We start from the raw sequence: 18,505 nt of genomic DNA, 5'->3' as shown, positions 1-18,505 counted from the left end.
CTGAATTTGTTAACAGACATTACAGTGCACTCCATGGTTTAATACACTAGTGAAGTAAATTGCACGGACTGTGCATAAGGACTAATGTTAGGAAATATGTGAAATAACATCAGGAATCATTTACCCAAGTATTAATGTGTTCATTTAACCAAGCAGGTCAGCTTTGTCAAAGATGTTCTCCAGTCCGTTGACTCCTCTGTTCTTCCTCGTTAGGTTTGAGACGTTTGAGATCAACAGTTTTGAGCAGTTCTGCATCAACTACGCTAACGAGAAACTCCAGCAACAATTCAACATGGTGAGCAGCATGTTTTGGATTACATTTACAGATGTGAGATGGTATTTTTAATTGTTTGATGGAAGTACGCAGCTAAATTTCCAACTCATTTGTGTGTGATCACAGCATGTGTTCAAGCTGGAGCAGGAAGAGTACATGAAGGAGCAGATCCCCTGGACTCTGATCGATTTCTACGACAATCAGCCCTGCATCAACCTCATAGAGGCCAAGATGGGCATCCTGGACCTGTTGGACGAGGAGTGCAGGGTACTTTTTCAAGCTTTTTGTGGCGTTCTTTCCAAAAAAAAACACACATTTCACATTTCACCTGCATTTGTTGGCAAGACAACAACTATCTTATCTTTTAACAAGAGTCTTCATTGGTGCTAAAACTAAAACTACACAATTACATAATTCTTGATGAGTTATGAATACTGTTAGTGGAATAAAAACTTTCTCGTATATGTATACAAGCAGAGGTTTGTGGGTGGTGGTGGAACATCTCAGTGAGAATCCTCTGTCCTTTCACACCCACGCTCTGCTTCACATTATTGTCAGTTGACCTGTCAGAGCCTCCCACCACACACTAGACCCGAGTCTCCAACACCCACTTTGACAGTTCATATCAAAGTTCACCTGCAGGAAGGAAATGCAGCGTTAAACAATGATCATAGTTTTAATTATTGCATAACAACTTCTTTCTTTTCAGTTTACACAGTGAAACTGAGCATTAGGTTCCTTTCATGCACTTTGGAGTTGTTGCAAAGCTGCTAATTGAATTTGTTAAGCTTTGATTCAGTTCAGTTTGATTGCATGTTGCTATTGGTAAAGTTTCACAACTTCCACAGAGCTGTTTATGATGCAGAGCGAAGCTTTGGTTGAATTGTCAGAGTTAATATTCTGGTTGCAGCTGTGTTGAACATACTAGTGTAGAGTAAAAACAGCTCCATATCTGCAACACCTATATACTTTTATTGCTCAGCCAAACAATGCTAACTAATCTCTCTGTGGCTCTGAACTACTGCAAGGTCATTTTACAGGTTGTTGACATTTGAGGTGGTCCACATTGCTGACATTTTTGAAGAGTTACTGTACATGATCAGAAAAAAAGAATCCCGTGAAAAATACCATCTTATTAAAAATGTTGTTTTTGTTGAGATGAATTATTACAGTGTGTTTACAGCAGCAGATGTTCTACACATCATTTCCTGATCATTTCCATTATGTTTTATCCCTTTCTATACCAGATGCCTAGAGGTTCGGACGATTCGTGGGCTCAGAAACTGTACAACACCCACCTAAAGACATGTTCCCTCTTCGAGAAGCCACGCATGTCCAACCGAGCCTTCATCATCCAACATTTTGCTGACAAGGTATAGTTTATTGTTACTTCTCTGTTGCTCTGACTCTGAATTTTGTTCCATTTAAAGCTAGAAAAGTAAAGGCATAGCAGGAAGTGGTTTGAAGGATTAGATGTTTGTGTTACAGTGTGCCTTTTTAGCTCAGTAGATAACATTTAGGAACAGATTGGCTGCAGAGGCTGCTGCAGTGCTGGTGTGAGATATTTTTAGGATAGCTGGAGGACGGATGACTTTTTAATGTTATCACTGTTTCACACAAAAAAGGCACTTTCGCAGTCAAGTGTTTAAGAGTGTTAGTGTGTGCTGCTGAAATTCACTTTGGTGGAATCAGATTCATGTCCTCTGAATCGCTGTTTGACACAGTGTTATTTTTTGATCCTCAATATAAGGTTACAGCTAAATGGGTCAAGGACTAATGCAGGCTTTCCCATGGGGGTCTCCTGACGTTAAAATGGGATCCCTAGGAAACATATCTGATCAAACATTTACAATGATTGATGTTTGCATTTTAAAAAGGAGCTTGCATCAGGAGGTTGGACTGTATATAGCCAACAGACCTGCAGACCTCACCCTAAACCTTTGGACAGTGTGAATACATGTGTTTCAGAAAGAATAATTAAAAAATCACAATATCCTGTCAGTGATGTAGAAATAATTAAACATTGGTTGGTTAGATAGGTGAATTTAAGACCTACAAGAATCTGACTTGGACCATAAATATGCAAGGGAACACAGGTAAACTGTTGTCTCTAATTAGAAATGATTGATCAGAAACTCTGTCCTCACAGTTTATTATAACACAAACTGTGCTCTCTTGTTGTCGAGCAGGTAGAATACCAGTGTGACGGTTTCTTGGAGAAGAACAAGGACACTGTAAACGAAGAACAGATCAATGTGCTGAAGGCCAGCAAGGTGAGGTGTACAAACACAAACACGTCTATCTTACACTACATAAAATCAGTCAAAGATAGACCCTACTGAGGCATTATACTGCAGATTGTGTAGAGATCCATTTGAACGCATTAGTGTAGAGATTTCAAAGTGCTATGAAGCGTCATCTCATGGAGAGCTGTGGCACCTGGTCTGTGTGGAAAAATATTGCTTACTGAACAGAAGTTGCACCTGGAGGCTCAGGGAAGCAGCGCCCTCCGCTGGTCATGTGAAGATAATGTTGACTCCAGCAGCAAAGACTTATTCTCAACCCAAGAGATTTATTTTCAGAGAGGTTTTAGTTTATTTACTCATAACAAAGCTGAACACACATTGGATAAACATGACCCACAGAGGACAGATGTCAGTGTGATTTCTGCTGTATTTTCCACTTAATGTGAAATAATTAGCAGAAAAGCACAACCAGACCTAAATAAATGCAGTGTTATCATTATTATTATTATTATTATTATTATTATTATTATTATTATAGTAAAACACATGTATGCACATTGACAATTTGCATACAACACAATCTTTCACAGTGATTTTACACCAGTTATGCAAACAGGAATTTCAAAAATATCACAAATAAAAGATACTATAACTTCTTATTTTATGCTTTCATTGATTCTGTAACATTAATGTCATTTTTTTTAAACAGCAAAATGCTATTGAACTGGAAAACCTCTCTACGCACACTAGCACACACACATACTATGCAGGAATTAACATCTCGTGTGTGTGTGTGTGTGTGTTAGTCCTGGTCGAGGATCAGTGTGTAAAACCCTCATGGGTCAAAAGGGACCTAAGCCTTTAAATCCTCGCTGCAGTTTTGGCTCCACACAAGCACGCACGCACACACACACACACACACAATGATGCAGTGTGTTTGTCCAAAATGCTCACAGTGACCTTCGACTATTCTCTTATAGACCTCAACAAGAGCAGAGCTGGGTAAGGGTTAAACTATCGTCTGCTCTAACCTCTAATACAACCACTTAACACACACACACAAACTCATGGACATATAGTCTGGATGTTGCCATGGAAATCAGTGAGACTTAAACAATTGGGATTAAATGGTAATGGCCTTTTAACAAGATTTAGTCTAATTAGGTTTTGTTTTAGTTCTCTGCTAAGCTTATCCCATCATTCCTGGTGTGAGTGTGTGTGTGTGTGTGTTTTCTAGCTAGCTACCTGATTGTTTGCTCATGTTTTTTTCTTTATCTGGCACACACTCATTTTATTTTCTGTATCAAACATAAATACTTGATGCAACAGTCAGAGAAAGAGTGAAAAAATTGTTTTGTAAATATTTTAACTATTTTCATTGTATTGCCATATAACACATCAACATATAAAGATGAGGAGACAGAATAGCTGCTGTACTAAAATTCAGAATATAAATAATTGTACATTTACTCAGCATAAGGCATTTAAACAGTTGTTTTTGACTGAATGAACAGAATATGTAACAATGAAGAATGTCTTAAGGGCAACACACACTGGCAGCATCTTGATGCATGTCATCTCAGGGGGATACACTGCTGTCCCGTTTCCCAGCGTTGATGCACATCTCTGGGGACTGCAGGACAGAACGGACCTACAGTAGTCGTCTAAAGCCTCAGCATACTCTGTGCTCCGGATGTCTGACTGGAGTCCAACAATTAAATATTCCTAATGCAGGCGATGCTTGAAACTGCACTGGGACCTACAAGACACACAGGAGTCTCACATTCAGGCCAACGTCTGCTTGCTAGTCTAATCAATACTGTGCATTCAAGAAATGCCTGATGCAGTGATTTCCCATGATGCACTGTGATCCCGGAGTTTGATCATAATGACAGCAGAGAAAATACCAGCCAGTCTTGGCATATTTCATACAGAGGCATACTTCATTTGTGATATGAAATGCATCCCAAAGTGTCGTGAGTTGGCTCTGAGTAAAAATCATCATCCCATCTTTTCATTACATTACTCTTCATCATTAGTCTGCCTGGTTTTATTTCCTTTTCGATTTGAATAATAGATGTTTATGGTGGATGGGGATGAGAATGATTTTGACCTTGAGCTTTTGGGTTGTTTGTTTTTTTTCTTTAAAGTTTGGGTGTCCGTTAACTTTTCCTTTTAATGTCATTGTGTTTCTGTGTTTGTCACTGTGTCTCCATATGTTGTCCATGTATGTTTGGTTCTGTCCTCATCATGACAACCCTTCCCTGCCAGCAGAAGGTAAACTGAGGCGTTCTTACAACGCTGGTCCGCCTGTAGCTCTTTCTTTAGCTCCTTTTATTTATTTTTTTTCTCCTTTATCTTTCCTCCTTCCTTGTCTATCTCTGGTTATTATCACTCTAACAGCACTGAGGAGATTGAAGTTGTGTGTGTGTGTGCCTTTGTTTGCTGCATGGGGAGCACTAAAGGCACTCTGGGAGGAGAAAAGGGGATTGGACATAAAAACAAGGGACAAAGGAAGGAGGGTATTTTTTATTTTTTCAGAATGATGCTGAGAGCGAGCAGCACGCAAAGCCTTTGTGGCTGTGGCTGTCCTGCTTAATGACGCTGGCAAGAGAAGCAGCATGGCACCGCTCTGAGCGCAGCAGGAGGACCTGACGCTGCGCACATAACAGCATCCTCCTCATATAACCTCACGGTTATATGGAACATATCTGATGTGTGTGTGCTTTACTAAAGGGCATACATTATACATGATTTATGTCATCAAGTCATATATGGCAACAGCATAATGTCATATATGACAGAACATAACCTTTTTATAACATTGTAACAATTCTCTGACTTTGAATGAGTTTAACAAATGCTAATCAACAAATCAAACACTTCACTTTCCAGCTGACTTTGTGTCAAAATGTTGAGATTAATTAACTCATGTGAAACTGTCACTACACTTAACAGACATTTATATTAAGTTGTATACATTTTTATTCTTTCCCAGAGAAAATAAGTCAAACTTGTGGCAAATGCTCAAAATGTAGCTGTCATCCTGCTTTGTGAGCCTATGTGCACTACGCAGTAAGAAAAACCCAAGCGCATGCCGTATAATAAATAATTATAATACATTTTTACTCACACGTATGTGATCTACAGTGATTGCGCTGAAGCTTAATTTAAGTTTATCCAGTGAGAAATGCTTTGTCTTGATCTAATTTTTCAGTAAATCAGTACTGCCTGCAGTGTCTCGTGCTGCCGTCAGCTGTTTGTGATTCTTATTGGGCTGCTGTTCCCAGTTTGACCTGCTGGTGGAGCTGTTCCAGGATGAGGAGAAAGCTACCAGTCCAACTGGCCAGGTCCCCGGGACCGGAGGCCGGACCCGCCTCAGCGTCAAACCAGAAAAGAGCCGCGAGACGAGCAGCAGGGAGCACAAGAAGACTGTTGGCTGCCAGGTTGATATTTCTCTCCAGTTAAGGTCTTATTTTTAGACTAATGCTGCAGATTTTGGCAGAAGTGAGTTTGCAGCACAGTTTGAGTTTTATATCCAGTCATATGCCTGCACATCAAACATCCATGATAGATATTTATAAAGGTGCCCAGGTGGCTTTAATTGCACAAAGGAAAGTTGATTAACTCTCAGGCATTTGGCTGAACATCAATATGTTTTATGTTCTATTTACAGAAACGCATTTTGTTTAAAAATTCACTGTGAAGGGGAAAAACTAGTTTATTTTATTGTCAGTTGTTGTGGCAGTCACATAAAAAATTTTTGAGAGGACTGGAAGGATTCGAAGCTTAATCCATTCTACAGATAAGAATGATCTCCATCCAAATATGTTTTAATATTGATTAAAAATGCTGCATGTGATTATAACAATGATGATCCGAAGCACATGCACTCAGCCTATATTCATAGTACAAAAGAGTTGATGACTACGTTTGAAGAATATTTAGCTTGAAGAATACTGATACCTCCTGGTTCCAGGAATATCACCAACTCAACGGCTTGTCTGTCAGGACAGATGAGCAAAGGCCAGAGTTCCAGTCCAATCTTGTATTATGGAATAGCTTAACTAGTTTATCTGATAACAGAAGAAAGGATAACAAAGGATGTTCATCTAGGCATCATAATTCCTAATTTCAATAATTATTACTCCAACAAAGGTAATTAAACTTCAAACACAGTAAACCTAGAAATGTAGAAATAACTGTCCCACTAATTAAACCTAATCAGTACAGCAAATAAACTACTAAAGCTGCTATAATTGCACTTTAAACCAAATGAAACTTACATATCATATACGCAGATCAAACTATTGGAGGGATGAGGCATCCACATGAGGCCAGCCAGTTTCTTTGTTCTTAAAAGTTTGCCACAGGTGAGCTGGCAGCCTATATTGATTCTGAGGCTCCGCCCATGCAGGAAGCAGTGAGGCAGGTAGAGGAAGGTTAGAGGGGGAGGGGATTTTCCACAATGTTGTTGATGATGATGATGATGCTCCTCTCTTGTAGTTTCGTAACTCTCTTCAAATGCTGATGGACACTTTGAACGCAACCACTCCGCACTACGTCCGCTGCATCAAACCCAATGACTTCAAGTTGGCGTTCTCGTGAGTCTGCATCCCATCTGTTTATGAAAAACTATGCATAATCTTAAGTGAATTGTTGTTCTGGGTTTTCTCTTTTTTTTCATACTCTCCATCATCTTAGCTCAGGTGTGACTCATGGTGGTCGTATTGATTGTGATTATTCGCTATTGGCAGGTTTGATCCTAAACGTGCAGTGCAGCAGCTCAGAGCCTGCGGTGTCCTGGAAACAATCCGCATCTCTGCTGCAGGTTTCCCATCCAGGTACCGATGCATCCCAGCAACTCTGCTCCTGCTTCACATAAAACCTCATATGTTTAGTATGTGTTGCCAGCTCATGCAGGGTTGACCTTATCTGCCATCTTCCATCACTCAAGCTGCATATGTTATTAGCTTGTATTTTAAAAACAATCTGGCTTTTCATGCTGGTCTGCTTAATGCATTTTTAGATAGTTTCACTGCTGGAAACCCAATAATTTGAGCAGAATGTATAATTAAAGATCCCCTCCAGACAAACAACATTCTGCACAACGAAGCTCAAACTTTCAAGTGAAGTAACAAAGAGCAAAAAACATTTATAGTGGAGGGAGACTTTAAATAAAAAAATACATTTTCTCAGCACAAACACACATCATGGTTCCTATTGGAATACTTGGAATATCATGAAATGTGAGAACGAATAAAAAGGAAAAGAATTCAGTTGTTTTTCTCCGTCAGTCAGGATGGGTTACATTACAGGAATATATCAGAATGCTTTTAACTGATCTAAACATGTATACAATTATGTGCTGTGGAGTAAACTGTGGCTCTCAGCAATTTCACTTGGGTAAAAATGTATTTGACAGAGAAAACTAAAGAATAAGATGTTTAGGTCACTGAAGTCTTATGTCTGGTTTTATTTGTGTGTCTCAGGTGGACATACCAGGAATTCTTCAGCCGTTACAGAGTGCTGATGAAGCAGAAAGACGTGCTCCCTGACAAGAAGTTGACCTGCAGGAACGTTCTGGAGAAACTTGTGCAGGTCGGACTATCAGGCTTTTTACCTTTCCTCTTAAAAATACCTCTTTAAACTTCAACAATAACAATTAAGAAATGTACTCTTATTTGTGTTGCCTACAGCATTTAAATCATTACTAGATTGTGAGTTTGGTTTTGCATTTTATTTGAGTTTATACAGTAAGTTTGTCTCTTTTTGTTCTTCTGATTGATGTCTTACTCCTGACTTCTGCTCTTGTCTTCCTTCAGGATCAGGATAAATACCAGTTTGGTAAGACCAAGATCTTCTTCAGGGCTGGCCAGGTCGCTTACCTGGAGAAGTTGAGGGCAGACAAGTTGCGTGCTGCCTGCATCCGCATCCAGAAAACCATCCGCTGTTGGCTGGCACGCAAGAAGTATCTGCGCAAACGCAACGCTGCCATCACCATCCAGAGGTTCACCAGAGGATACCAGGCCCGCTGGTGAGTGACCTGCACACCTCATCCTCACTTCAGAACAGCCAGACACAAGAGACATTTAACTTTTTTTGACCAATTTTATTACTTTAATGTCAAGACAATACAGGGTAAAATTATTTATTTTTAGGACTACTGTAATTAAAGACATATAAAGCTTTAATGGTAAAATTTTCAAGTAATGTTAAAAGCACACACACAGTTAATATCAAAGAACAGAAACTTACCTTCGCTTGTCTCTCCTCAGCCTGGCCAAGTTTCTGCGTCGCACTCAGGCAGCCACCATCATCCAGAAGTACCAGAGGATGTGCGTGGAGAAGAAACGCTACAGGCAGAAGCAGGCTGCCGCCCTGGCCATGCAGACGATCCTCAGAGCTTACATGGCCCGACAGAAGTATCAGGCGGTAAGACAGACACACACTCACACAAAATACTCATCTTAACTGGTCTTTGTATTACTAAGTCCTGAAATCCAGTCTTTCCTAAAACTACAAGAAATAATCTGAAAACATCATTACATATCCAGTAAAAATGAACAGATTTCAAGAATTTTGTTGTTGATATTGGTGCAGTTATTTGCCATATTCTTATTTCATCTCACTGACACTCACTTCAACAAAAATCCTTTTTCTGCTTTTAGATTAATTGGAAATATCACAGAATGGATTATTGAGTTTATAGTTAAATCCAAAATTATTTGACGCTGTGAGAGATCCGCATTAGCTCTAATCCCTCTCTGCCTCCCCATAACTGTTTCTGTCTCTGTCTGCAGCTGCTGCGGGAGCACAAGGCGGTGATCATTCAGAAGCACGTTCGGGGCTGGTTGGCTCGATGCTGGTACAAGCGTTGCCTCGTCTCCCTCGTCTACCTGCAGTGTTGCTTCCGCAGGATGAAGGCCAGGCGCGAGTTGAAGAAGCTGAAGATCGAGGCTCGCTCGGTGGAGCACTTCAAGAAACTCAACAAAGGCATGGAGAACAAGATCATGCAGCTGCAGAGGAAGATCGACGAGCAGGTGAGATTCACTTTTTCTGCTTTCCCTTGCTTGTTTTTTACTTTGTCTTTAACTATTGATTTATTTTTGTCATTTGGGATGTCTGACTATCTTGTTTGATCTATCCAACGCCTCCAGAACAAGGACAACAGGTTGATCAGCGACAGGCTAGCTGGTCTAGAGACTTCCTACACAGCAGAGAGCGAGCGGATGCGTGGCGAGCTGGGCCGACTGCGCGGGGTGGAGGAGGATGCCAAGAACAAAGGCAACCAGGTGAACTCCCTGCTGGAGGAGCTGGAGAAGCTGAGGAAGGAGCTGAGTGCCACGCAGCAGGAGAAGAAGACCATCGAGGACTGGGCACAAACCTACAGGGACGAAATGGAGAAGGTTAGATGGGATCCACATTCACAGCTGCCCATATACACATTGTTGTCCTGATCCTCTCCTCATGTAGAGTGAATGCACAGTAATGTTCCTCTCCTCTACTTTATGTGTGTCTTTCTCTCTCTTCTTGTCTTTGTTTGAGATCAGAGAAGTTCACTCTCAATTTACTGAACTTAAATCATTCCTGAGAGGTCGACTGTATATTAGAAACCTTCTCCTCAAACCTCCTCTGTTGTGTTTCTTCCTGTTAGTTTTTTTTACAAAGACCTATTACATTAGCTTACGGTCAATTGAACTTGCTCCTAACGAGTAGAATCTCCCATAGAATACTTGAAATATACATCACAAAATATGTTTTGCATACATATGGCTATTGGCATCAGAGGCAAACGGTTTTTCCCCAATTTAGGAGCCACAGAGAACAAGGGGGAGATGGGCATGTGGTGGGCTCAGAGGGCAGAGATGCCCTGGGGCAGGTGAGCACAGGAGATAGAGTAGTGTGTCAGTGTTTTAGCCACTGTGTGTGTGTGTGTGTGTGCACTCTCTGTGTTTTTCTTTCTCTTTTCAGTGTTTTTGTTTAGCTTTTTTTTTTTTTAGCATTCCTACATGGTCTGTGTTTGAGAGCTTGAAAGTCGGAAAACAGCCAAACTGAATGGAGAGATTGTTTCAGACCCTTAACTACTCTGTCCAGACAATTGCACGCTTTGACCTTGATCCTGATCTGAAAGACCTTCAATCTCTAAAGTCTTTATTGAAGAAATCTCATAACATGACATTCCAGTCCAACTAGATGAATCTCCAAAACGTCAGCTCTGCGGTTGGCTTGTAATTTAAGTCACTTATTGAACTCTGTGAGGACATTACGCTTTCAATCAATAATTGAAACTTTATGTCTTTGCTTTGTTCATCATAATCTTCTCTTGAGACTTGAGAGTTATAGTAATGTGTTAAATAAGCGAAACAAGCGGGTCAGTCGAATTGTTGTAGTTCTGCTTCACAGTACCAGATTTACACAAGACATCATTTAAGGATCATATTTTTCTGCATGTGTTTCTATGTGTGTGTTTAGATGGTATCAGAACTGAAGGATCAGAATGGTTCGCTGAAGAAAGAGAAGGACGACTTGAACAGATCGATTCAGGAACAGAGTCAGCAGATGACAGGTACGCAAACATCACCACATAAATCACACAGTCGGCCTGCAACACATCCGTCCAGACATACTGAAACATTTAAAAATCTCCTAAACTATATACTTTAAAAAATTGTTTCTTCTTCATGTTTTATTCTTCCAGAGAAAATGGCTCGTTTGATAGCAGAGGAGACTCAGCAGCTGGAGACGGATCTGAACGAGGAGCGATCTCGCTACCAGAATCTCTTGACAGAACACCTTCGCCTCGAGGAGAAATACGACGACCTGAAGGAGGAGATGGCTCTATCCTCGGTGAGGAGCACACGCACAAACAACTGTTCGTTACTTATGAGAGACGTCTGTATCCATGTGCACAGTCAGACACATTTCTATACTGACATTTCAGCTTGTTAAACATGTTATTCATTTTGTCATATTTCTTCTCAACATCAGATTTGCTTTCGTCTGCAGGCGCAGCAGCAGTAATTTGAGTTCACTGGTTTTCTAAACGCTGATTTTCCCTCCCATTTGTAGAACGTCTCCAAGCCTGGCCACAGGAGAACAGACTCCACCCACAGCAGCAACGAATCAGAGTACACCTACAACTCAGAGTACGCCGAATTGGAAGAAGGTTCCCGTGCCGCCGAAGTAAGCAAATCTGCGTTAAATACATGCTCTTTCAATAAAAGGAAAAATACAGTCACATGGTTAAAGTAAAGCATCGTTTTAAATGCAGTTTAAGTTGTGGATCAGCAACTTAGTGCTGCTGCTGCAAAAAAAAAAAAAGCAACTGCGTTTATGCCTTTTCATGTAAACACTGACATTTAAATACTTTTCACATGGGGAAGAGGCTTTGTCCTAATATTTACATGTCATGCAGGATGTGACACGAGGAATAGACACCCCACTTACCCTCAAGCTGCAGAAGCGTCTTACAGAACTGGAGCAAGAAAAGCAGTCGCTGCGCAACGAACTGGAAAACAAAGAGGAGCAGTTCCAGCGGGCTAGAGCCAGGGTACACAAACATACATATATATATATATATATATATATATATATATATATATATATATATATCACTTTATTAATAAATTATATAAGTTATAAGCCTTGTTTTAGTGTTAACCTACAGTAAAGGATTGTAAACACAGAGTAATACTAGGTTAGTGCCTAATGAAAAGCTCTTTAATACCATAATATATACAATATATTATATTATTTTAATATAATAGAAGGCTTTTCATCATTATGTGCATCATTAAAGATCACCTCATCACCATGATTTGCTCCTTGTTTTAGGATGATGCAGAGTTTAAAAAGGCTCGGGGGGCTGAGCTGGAGTACGAGTCCCTCAAGGTAAGTTGTCAGAGGGGAGCAAAGTAGAAACGTTGCCACACTCTAACTTGATAACATACAACTTTTTATAACTTTACAAAACCAGACAACATATTTCATGACCGTAACCCCGACCCCTTTCACCTCTCAGCGTCAGGAGCTGGAGTCAGAGAACAAGAAGCTGAGACATGACCTGGCAGAGATGAGGCAAAGCCTGCTGGGTCACCCAGCTACAGGCGCCGGGGCACCGGGCTCTCCAGCTTACAAGGTGCTCTTGGATCAGCTCAACGCTTCCTGTGAGGAGCTGGAGGTCCGCAAGGAGGAGGTGCTGATCCTGCGCTCCCAGCTGGTCAGCCAGAAGGAAGCAATGCAGCACAAGGTAGCAACAACATTTTACTTCCTGTGTGTCATCAGTGTTCGGAGAGGGAAAGTACATCAGCATGTTCATCACCTTTGTTCAACGTGACTTCATTATAAAATACAGCAACCAGAAAACGACTCGTAATTATCCACATTTAAATTAACATTTGGGAACAGTGGTCACATGGTGCCACCATTTTTTGACAAGCGTTCATCGTAACCAGAGAAATATGAAGGTAGATGTTGGTAGATAGTATCACACTTGCTTGTTTCCACCTTCTGACATGTGTGTGTTTTCACCCCTGTCTGTTTCTCTGTTTGTCTGTTTGTTAGCAAGATATCCCAAAATGAAACAAAGGGATTTGAAAATTTTATGTTTCATAAATAATTCTTATACTGTGGTCATGTACTCAAAGAAAACCTTAAGATCAAACACTTTCTATCTTTCATCCATTTGTTTCTGAAAGACAATCGATGAACAAAACGTTACTTGACATTTGATTGATTTTTGGGTCAAAATTAAATCACACCATTGTTCACACTTTATCTAGTTAATGTTTTCACTGTGTTTAACTCTCCTGTCTCCACCTTCTCTCCTCCATCCACGCTCTCCCACAGGATGAGAAGGTACAGTTAAAAACTGCATCATGCATGAATGTTTGACACTTTTTTGTGGTGTCTTGTCTTGTTTATACAGTAAAACCTCCTTAGATTGACATTTTGATTTTTAAGAGGCTTTACTTTTTCTAGAATGGAAAAACTTCCTCTCCCTCTGTCACCGCTGTATTACTTTTTCTACCTCCACGTCCTCAATGAAACAAGTTAACTCTTGTTCTCCAGGAGGGAAAGTGGTTAAAACAAAGAATTACAATGGAACACAACTGCAAAACTTTGAACATTAAACTATTATCACTCCACAGCAGCTGCATTGGCGATGCTGCCCGCTGATGTATCTGCACACAGTTTTTGGCTGGACCACAACAGCTCTATAAACGCCGCAGTCTGTGACTGACTGAGTGATGAAGTTACACCATTCGTCGGCCGAATGCTGCCACTTCCTCTATCCGTTTCAAATTAAAAGCCCTCTAGTGATCTTGTTGTTTATCAGCCTCGTGAGAGCAGGTATCGGCCGATACCGATTATCTCAAAATACCATACATCGGCCCGATCAATCGGCCAACTCATTAATGACTCGACCACTAGATCTGACACAACCTCAGCGTTCTTACTCAGAGGCTTCACATACAGACTCAGTCTGTAGTCTGATCATTTCATCTGTCTCGTCCTTTGCCAGGGTGAATGTATTTTATATTTGTTGTCACTAAATATCACTGACTGCTTACTGGCCATTTTGAACACAGTCTATGATACATTGTGGCTTGTGGATAATGTGAATTTGTCATTTTAAAACAGATTTAAAGTGTTTTCTGAATTCATTTCAAATAAGCACTTTTTTTCAGATACAGTTAGCTGCCCTCAGTTCAAGAGAATTCAAATTCTTAAAAACAATTCAAAGTTGATTAAATATTGAATTAGTATCACAAACAATGTTTGGGCTGCCGTTGTATTGACACATATTGAAAAGGGACTGACTTCACACTGCTGGGCAACTTTGGCACTTGACATATAGTGTAGATATACTGACTTTAAGAAAATTGTCCTCATATGAAGCTGTTGCACAGAGGTCACACGTAGCCCTGCTCAAACACTTTGATCACTTTGATCACAATTGACCTTTATTCCCCTCTACTTATCAGCTGATGCTCAGCTCTCAGCACTGTCAGGCCCTACGACAGCACCCATTGTCTCTTGAAAGCTAGAAGAAGAGGCCACCGCTGTGAAGTGATGTTCCCAGTAGATGGACGGCTGTCGCTGAGGCATCATTTGATGGCTTGTCACTGTTTCAGCCCGAGGCTCGTAATGGCTGATGACTGTCAGAGCAAAAGGACAGTCGTAGCCAGCAGATACACTGATGCTGGCAGGGAGTCAACAACACACACGCTGACTGCCCACAGCAGTGTGAACTCACATTAATGAAACCATTAACTTGATTCCCTTTATTCATACACCTAAACTGTATAAAAACCCTCACCTTGATGGTTTATGATGCAGCATTACAAGCAGTTGTAGCAGCCAGGTTACTCTTTCTCTCTCCCATCCATCTGTTTTTCTTATTATGATTAATGCCAATATTCTCCCTCTCTCTTTCTCCCTCTCTTGTCTTTCACAGGAGACCATGACCGAGCCGTCTGTCTATGTTGAGGATGTGTCCAAACTGAAGGACGCTGATGAAATCAAACAAGCTTATATCGGCCTCAAAGACACCAACAGGTACTTTGTCACAGCCCGTGTCTTCATCTCTATCAATGTTGAATTCACTCCCTTCCTAATCTTACACCATCAGTCTTCCTTTGTCCAAATTTCATATCTTACGGAGCACTAGTTCCATCATATATATGTATATATTTCCATGATGTATGTCCAAGAAATGTTTGTGAACGCTGCCTTGTCCTGTGCAGATCTCCTAGGTTCATGTGTAAGCCGCTGGAAGTCAGTGATCTCCTGAGTAGGCTCAGGTAACCGATGAGACGTGGCCTATGCATCATGGAACAGAGCATGCATGGCCACGCTGTCGCCCAGCTGGGTTGAAAGGGTTACAAAGGACTGATATTACTGTAGCTGAAATAGCTGATTCCACGTCGTAGTGCTGATGAAGGCTTGAGTAGCTTTGCGTGGCGTTTTCTGACCTAACAGCATGTTGAATAATGCAGCAGCTCTAGCTAGAGTTTTCTTCTTCTTATGCTCTAACAGAAGATGTATGTTCACCAGTATTTACTGATGTCAAGGGGATTTATTTGGCTTTCAAGTCGAGTTTTGTGAGTTGTAGGTTTGCATGTATTTTAATAGTTCAGCATGAACAAGAACAGAGTCTCTTAAGCTGAAGTCCAAGAGTCAAAATAGTCTCTGGTGTTCCTAAAAAAAAAAAAGATACCAAGATGTTCTCAGTGGCTTCAACAGCTCTGGTCTGTGTTTGGAGATGCTGAAGAACTTCGCAGCGCAGTATTTACAGAATGTGTGGCATGAAAAGCATGGAGACGTCTGAGCTAAAAAGGGGATCTAATGTTCAGCTGTTGTTCCACCTTTATTAACATGTAGATATTTAGAAGTGACTTTGCAGTGGTGATGCAGCAGGTTTGAGGCCTCCTGACTCAGCTTCATGGAATGAGTTTAACATGAATCCTGCATGAAAGCCCATTTGTTTCATTGTTTGTTAAAGCAGAGATGCACAGCACACTCAGAAGGAATTGTATGTTAATACACAGAAATATTTTTTCTCAGAGTACCCACCACTGTGTGTTTAATCTACTTCAATCAGTAGCCAAAATATTGCAGACATGTAACAGCAGACAATGAACCATTTTACTAAAGCAACAATGATGAAACTCTGAGCAAAACTACTGTGCATCACTGCCCTTGTCTCTCTGTTTCTCCCATGTTGCTTCATTTGTTGCTTGTAACCTTCTTTGTTCACACTCTGACGTTAGAGCTCAGTCAGTAGATCTCATTAAATGCAGGAACAAACTCATTCACTTAGTGATACTGGTATGAAAAGCTGACTAATCTAAGCATACAGTAGAGAATAAACAGTACACAGCAGGCTACATGTAGACAAGAGAGGATTCTACCTCTGTTGTAATTAACAGTGAAATGACACAGAAAACAGTTGTTCCCAGCTGGATTGAAATACATTGAATCAGTTTTGGAAGTAGTTAATATTAAAGGCAGATTTGCGTTATAGTGTTTCCCTTTTAATGGCATAGAAAGTTTCTATTTTTAGGGAGAAAGTTTTCCTCCACAGTGACGTTCAGAACATCTCAAGCTCCAGATAATATAGCTCCACAGTCTACAATCATAGAGGACGGTAGTTCTCACAACACACACACACTAACATGCCGACACTTCAGATGAAAGTCCTTCACATTGTCTGGCTATTGTCCATCCACCAACCGCATTTTCTTTCTTTTTTTTTATTTTTTCCATTGTGCTTTTCATGTTCCTTTGTGTTGTGTGTCGGTCAGATCCGCTGCCCCAGACTTCCATAAGCTGAACGAGGACGGAGAGCTGTGGCTGGTTAATCAGGGCTTAAAGGAGACCATCAGGTGTAAATGTGTTTCAAACACAAGTGTGACTTTCGAGCACGATACGTTTGCCTTTTCACAGGAAAGGATGTGTGCTGCTTTGTTACTTTCCTCACATTGTTTCTTTTATATACTTTATTAGATTTTTATCTCTATCTAATCTATTTATTTTTTCCAACAGGACAGTTTAGGACATGTAGGACTGCATGTGATGTAGTCTTTGCTAACTTTTCAAATATTTAGAAGTTGGTTTTAATGCTTAAATATAAAAACATAAATGACTACTTTGGCACTAATATGGCTGAAGGGGTCATTATATTGGGCATTGAAAGTTACTGGAAGAGTTTGAATGTCATACCGTCCACTTTGGTACTAATAATATTTCTGGCAGGACAGAAGATGAAGTTTTTCACAGTTTTGTTCTATTCTCTCAGATGCTGCATAGTAACATTTATACAGGCTTTGTTTTTATGAAGTTATTATTTTATTATTCATAAAACTGTGCAGAAGGGGTCTTTTTTACTCTTTTACTAACCGTTTGTTACTCACTAATAATAACCTGTGTTTACTAGCTAAGTCTATATAACTTCAGCGTCCTCTGAAGAGCATGTTTTAAATATCGCTGTTGTTCCACTTCTGATACTAGATGGATTGGATTTGCCAGTTGACTCGTTGTGTTTCATCACTAACAGCTTATGGCAGATACAGCACTTGCCATTGCTTCGCTTTAAACTATTACATTTGTTTACTCTTTCCTTTGCCAACAATTTCTTGCTGCTGTTGTTGGTTTACTATTTGCAAAACTGATCGATACAATCTGAAGTTATCAAACTAGTGTTAAATTGTAGAGCTACCTCTTTTTTTTGCTGACCCTGACCTCTGAAAACACTTTGTTGGCTAAGGTTCAACTTCTTAAGAAGCATCCACTTTGGTTTATCACTCAAAAATGCAGAGGAGAGTTATTGACTCAGCAGAAAAAACCTTTCAGAGAGGCTGAGCTCTGGGCTGCTGGTAGAGTCTGCAGAGCATGCTGCTGTCCTGCGTCAACACACTGTGATGGAAACCTCAACTTCTCTCATTTGTCCCACACTGGAAGTCTCTTACTGTCTTTCTTTCTCTTCCTTACACTATGATGCTAATTTTTTTTTCCTTCCCTTCTCCCATCTGTGCCCTCTGTCTCTTACTCCCTGTTATTTCATCCCCACACTGTGCATCCTTCACATCCTCTCACTTTCCTCCTTCTGCACACTCCTCTTCATCCACCCTTCTCCTCCCGCCTCTGGTCTCACCCCCCCCCTCCACCCCAGGTTACTGGAACACCAGCTGCAGACTCAGCGGAGAAGTTACGATAATGAGGTGGAGGCGCTGCGCGGTGAGCTGCAAAATGTCAAGGAGGAGAACAACCGTCAGCAGCAGCTCTTGGCACAGAACCTCCAGCTACCTCCAGAGGCCCGAATCGAAGCCAGTCTGCAACACGAGATCACCAGGCTCACCAACGAGAACCTGGTACGCTGCAACACGCACACAGATACATGCAGGTTAAGGAAGGCCAGTAGCACTTTTTCTCCAATTAAAGGTGAATTTTATAGTCAAAAAGTCAAAGGCTTTTCATA

At 40.7% G+C, this 18,505-nt stretch overlaps 1 protein-coding gene and 1 long non-coding RNA gene across 5 annotated transcripts in view; one reads left to right on the top strand and one right to left on the bottom strand.

The window, feature by feature from the left end:
• myo5aa (myosin VAa) overlaps positions 1 to 18,505 on the top strand; it is a 55,513-nt gene that overhangs the window by 28,237 nt on the left and 8,771 nt on the right. For 2 of the 4 annotated variants that reach the window (XM_067593926.1, XM_067593935.1), the window contains exons 11-32: positions 214 to 295; positions 401 to 541; positions 1,522 to 1,647; positions 2,464 to 2,547; positions 5,811 to 5,966; positions 7,027 to 7,124; positions 7,278 to 7,364; positions 8,013 to 8,121; positions 8,346 to 8,557; positions 8,799 to 8,955; positions 9,324 to 9,563; positions 9,681 to 9,929; positions 10,996 to 11,089; positions 11,222 to 11,370; positions 11,593 to 11,706; positions 11,939 to 12,073; positions 12,358 to 12,414; positions 12,545 to 12,772; positions 14,984 to 15,084; positions 15,273 to 15,329; positions 16,833 to 16,913; positions 18,200 to 18,398. In XM_067593926.1, the coding sequence (XP_067450027.1) occupies positions 214 to 295; positions 401 to 541; positions 1,522 to 1,647; positions 2,464 to 2,547; positions 5,811 to 5,966; positions 7,027 to 7,124; positions 7,278 to 7,364; positions 8,013 to 8,121; positions 8,346 to 8,557; positions 8,799 to 8,955; positions 9,324 to 9,563; positions 9,681 to 9,929; positions 10,996 to 11,089; positions 11,222 to 11,370; positions 11,593 to 11,706; positions 11,939 to 12,073; positions 12,358 to 12,414; positions 12,545 to 12,772; positions 14,984 to 15,084; positions 15,273 to 15,329; positions 16,833 to 16,913; positions 18,200 to 18,398 (2,956 nt within the window). The remainder of the gene's footprint in view (positions 1 to 213; positions 296 to 400; positions 542 to 1,521; positions 1,648 to 2,463; positions 2,548 to 5,810; positions 5,967 to 7,026; positions 7,125 to 7,277; positions 7,365 to 8,012; positions 8,122 to 8,345; positions 8,558 to 8,798; positions 8,956 to 9,323; positions 9,564 to 9,680; positions 9,930 to 10,995; positions 11,090 to 11,221; positions 11,371 to 11,592; positions 11,707 to 11,938; positions 12,074 to 12,357; positions 12,415 to 12,544; positions 12,773 to 14,983; positions 15,085 to 15,272; positions 15,330 to 16,832; positions 16,914 to 18,199; positions 18,399 to 18,505) is intronic. The other 2 variants (XM_067593952.1, XM_067593942.1) reach the window with 1 other exon arrangement.
• LOC137185669 (uncharacterized) lies at positions 3,870 to 7,020 on the bottom strand. Its single transcript, XR_010928897.1, has 2 exons — positions 6,807 to 7,020; positions 3,870 to 4,279 (listed from the first exon to the last, which is right to left on the bottom strand). It is a non-coding gene; the product is annotated as an uncharacterized lncRNA (long non-coding RNA).

Source organism: Thunnus thynnus, chromosome 1 (assembly GCF_963924715.1).
Source record: "Thunnus thynnus chromosome 1, fThuThy2.1, whole genome shotgun sequence".
Lineage (NCBI taxonomy): Eukaryota > Metazoa > Chordata > Actinopteri > Scombriformes > Scombridae > Thunnus > Thunnus thynnus.
Note: the sequence above shows the minus strand (reverse complement) of the source record. Positions and strands in the feature narration are given on the sequence as shown.